General features: G+C 49.9%; 1 protein-coding gene across 1 annotated transcript; it reads left to right on the top strand.

Moving 5' to 3' along the window:
- Positions 1-2,895: 2,895 nt before the first annotated feature.
- On the top strand, positions 2,896-3,894 carry LOC148591377 (P2Y purinoceptor 4-like). The gene has a single exon (XM_088537681.1). It carries the CDS (start codon positions 2,896-2,898, stop codon positions 3,880-3,882), a length of 987 nt encoding a protein of 328 aa, XP_088393807.1. The 3' UTR covers positions 3,883-3,894.
- Positions 3,895-4,166: the final 272 nt, after the last annotated feature.

The raw sequence follows: 4,166 nt of genomic DNA, 5'->3' as shown, positions 1-4,166 counted from the left end.
CTTACGTGACGCTTCTCAACCTGACTCAGGAGGTCCCAGTTGCTCTAGCAGAGTGAGTTGTTCCCATAAATCAGCTTGTTCTTTTACCAGTTGCAGTGTTCTGAGCTGCTGCAGTTTTACTACTGAGCTCTCCCTTTTCATCGTGCAGTTTGGCAGATGCAGAAGCCTCTTCCTGCTCTGCATTTCTCCTCTCTGCAGGGCTGAAGGAGCTTGGCCGTGGCTGCCCGGCCTGGCACCTGCTGCAGCCCCACGGCCTTGTTCCACATGCACAGCTGGTAAGTCTGGGGCAACAGTGCATTAATGTGCTATTTTAACACTCAACACATACAGGAACCAGTCTGCAAAGACAAAACTCTCCATGAATGTAACCGTGTGCAATGCTAGAGAAGTTTTATAGGATCTAAAACAGGAGACATGTTTTAAAGAGTGATCAAAATTCCTGTTGTGTTCAGAAATGCGAGGTCGGATACTAGATTTGGTTCCTCTACTTTAAATTAGTTTCAACTTCTACTGCTGTAGCTGAGATAACTGCATGGCTAATGTTTTGCCTAATTCACCTTCAAGTTAAGTGAAAGCGACTCATCTTCTGCTTTGCCTTGTGAAGTTAAGGCTGCATTCAATTTTTTGAGCAATTTTTGGATGTTTTGTTCTTTCCACTCATTTTGTCCTCTCACTCAGAGTAGAATCTCCCTGCCTTCTTCACAAAGAAATTGTCATATGTATTAAAATTAGCTTTTCAGAGTTGGGGCTTGCTTTGGGGGCAAAGGCAGGGAGAGGTAGATTGCTAAGCAGAGTGTTAATGGAAACATGGATGTCCACAGCATCAACACAGCTCTCTGGTTTGGAAACCAATCTCTTTAGCTGACAGTTTTGCATATTATAAGCAGTGCTCTCCTGCCCATGGCTCAGGTGCCTGGTTTAGCCGAAACAAGAGTTAAAAGCTGGGCAGGGGAAACGGCATCTCGTGTTCAGCCAGTCCTGGGCAATCCAGGTGGAGAGGAACGTTGGGACTGCTCAAGCCAGGTCCCTTCCCCAGCTACCACGTCCAGCTATCCTGGGGCGAGCAGAAAGGTGCCTTTTAACTGCAAGTTTCTACAGCTGACGGAAGGCAGGAGAGGAGGAAGAGGCCTGTGTTTAAGAGCTCTTCATCTGTGAGCGGGTCCCAGATGGCTCCTTCAGGCCTTCTCTCTCCCATAGGGCCAGTCCTGTCCCATCACTACGGATGTGGGTTTCACAGCGGCAACCTGTGACCACCAGCACTATGGGGCACAGGCCAGCCAGCCCGTCACCGCAGGGCCCTTGTGGCTGGCTAAAAATACTCTTCCTGGAAAAGGCTCACAGCAAAGGGTAGCTGTGCACAGGGCTGGGAGCAGCCCGGGGTGATGCCTGGCTGCCACTCCGTTACATCCCAAAGGAGAGGGAGCTGTGACCAATATTAGAAGCAGGGTGAAAATCCAACGGTTTGAAATTAGGCAAAAGAATGGTAACTGGTTTCAGTCATCCAGATTCAGCCTTTGAATGACAAGGTAAGTGCTTTATTAAAGATATATTTACCCAGCATTCAACCTGCTGCAGAGGTGCCCGTGAGCCTCCGAGCTGTGCCCAGAGAAGGAGAGCGGCCGGGGCCGGGCAGAGCGCAGGGGTGGCACAGATGCTCTCGCTCCTGCCAGCGGCAGCTGCCACCAATCTGGGTCACTCTATAGATACAATTCAGGAGACTTTGAAGGCTTGGGCAGTGCGTATGCTCAATGCAGTCACAGGCTGGGGCCATCTCGCTGTGTAGACTACTCTCTTATTTGCTGTAGGCACCCTGACCTTGCCTACCTGGGAACTGGCTCTCAGCGGTTTCTCTGCTCCAATCTCCCAGGGGTCCTGCTAGCAATGGACCCACAGGAACCAGGCCGGCACCACTCATGATCCTCACCGAGAAGAGGTTTCCAGGAATGCTCCTAACCTGCTCCTCTGGGATGCAGGAGGATTCCCAGCTTTGCCTTCCTAGCATGGAGCTAGCAAACAACTTGTACAGGCTCCGGGAAAGGTTAGAAATGTTACAAGCAGATGTGTCCTTACCCAGCACGGGTTATTTTGCCAGGAAGACCGCAGTATGAAAAATATCAGTCAGACAACTTGCATGCCTCCAGCCTCCCTGCCTTGTGCTCCTCTGGTCACTGCAGAGCATGGTGGTGACAGGGCCATTTATTTTTCTAAGCCCATTTGGAGCCTCCTTCTCCCTAAAAAAGTGAGGCAAGAAAGCACCTGGGCAGCCTTACAGCTATTTGTATGGCCGGTGATAAAGAGCTACCCACAAGGCAGTAGCCAGTGCTGGTAGCGGAGAAAGCAGCTATGAAGTCTGACAGCAGCCATGAAGTCTGACAGCAGCCAGGGAGTGTTTCAAAACTGCTGTAGTGGGATGGTGCCGGGATCTTACAAATGATTTGAAATGCAAAGTCTTTTGGAGCCAAGCAGTAACACCATCATTATTGCATCCCCTCAGGAGTTCGTAGTGGTGAACATTAAGCTGCTTCTATGGCTCTCTCAGCCTTTTCGCTTTCTTTTGCAGTGCAATCAGAGAAAGCCAAGCTGAGCATAAGAAGCCGGTGTCTGATTCCCACTGCATTGTATTTGCTTGCAAAAGGCAAGATGTGGCCTCTTGCATTTACCAGGTCTCATTCTGTGCTGGCTGGGATAGTCAGTGGTTGTCTTTGGCCATAGACCAGTAATCTTGTTTGAAAGCCAGGCTCTGCTACTTGCACTGCCGCTGCCTTCAATCAAGCTCAGCCTCAGCTTGCATGGGCTCTGGTAGTTTCACGGCTTTCTCTTTTCACCTCATCCTTTGTAGCTTAGGTCTCAGCAGTGCAGAAGCTTCTCCTAAAACCACGGGCCTACCTCACCATCATGAACAACAGCACGGAGTGCCTGCCCCAGGAGATGCACCCTGCCATCCCTGTCCTGGCGACCCTGCTCCTCCTGGCCTGTGTCCCCCTGAATGGCTTGAGCTTCTGGGTATTCTGCTTCCGCATCAAGAAGTGGGATTCAGGCATGATCCTCCAGTTCAGCCTGGTCTTGGGAGATGTTCTGATCATCCCTGCTGCTCCATTCAGGATTGCCTATTTCAGTCTGGGCAACAAGTGGCCATTTGGGCAGTTTATCTGCCAGCTAGAAGTGTTCCTGAGTGCTGTGCACATGTACAGCAGCATCTATTTCCTGATGCTCATCTGCATCCACCGCTACTTTGTTGTTGTGAGGTACAAGAACAAGTCCCTTTGGAAGAAGAGGACCTTCCTGAGTAAGCTGTCCTTGTTTGTGTGGCTTGTCATCTTTGTCCAGGGGCTGCCTTTCTTCTTCCTCCTCAAGACTTTACCTGTCAATGGCTCCCCAAGATGCCTGAATATTCATCAGTCAGATTTGGTCTCTCTCTACTTCTTCTACAACCTGGTTATGAGTATATTCTTTTTCCTTCTCCCTTTTGCCATTTCCTTGGCCTTTGGTGCTCTTTTGGGAGCTGCCATTACTAAAGTAGCAAATAAAAGCACCAGAGGCAAGAAGATGAAGGAAAGGTCCTTACAGATGATAACGGTATCTCTGCTGATTTTTGCCGTCTGCTTTGGGCCTCTGCACATCTGCAGGACCGTCGGCACAATTGTGAAGTACTACAGCATGTCTTGCAAGTTGTTGCACCAAGTGGAAGTCACCTACTATGTCTGCTGGGTTTTCACTATGGCAAACACCTGTCTGGATCCCCTGATCTATGTTTTTGCAAATGAGAAGTTTAAGAAGAGCTTTCTTGACTCCCTCCGCAAACGCTGGGGCACAAAGCGTGAAACATCTGGGAGCCATTCAAGGCCTTTCCAGGGAATCCTGCAGGGCAACTGTTTATTCTAAGGCCCCATCCCAAGCTGCTTCCTTGTTTTGTACTGTCCCCAGCATCCCTGGAGCCACTGGTGGCAATTCAGCCTGGCAGAACTGCAAGAGTTCCAGGGTTTCTCTGTTTCCCCAACGTTACTGAGCGGTCACTGCTGCAGGTAGGGACTCCATGGCACACAAAAAGCTCTAGCTACCTGTTTCTCCTGGTCACACCCCGTAAACTGGCAACTAAAGGAAGACCAGTAACTGGATCTCCCAAGTGCAGGTTTCCTTACACTACTCAAATGGTCAAACCCTGTTGG

The sequence above is a fragment of the Tinamus guttatus genome, unplaced genomic scaffold (assembly GCF_059628265.1).
Source record: "Tinamus guttatus ecotype Peru unplaced genomic scaffold, ASM5962826v1 Tinamus_guttatus_pri_ptg000846l, whole genome shotgun sequence".
NCBI classification, from domain to species: Eukaryota; Metazoa; Chordata; class Aves; order Tinamiformes; family Tinamidae; genus Tinamus; species Tinamus guttatus.
This window is presented reverse-complemented; position numbering and strand designations above follow the sequence as displayed.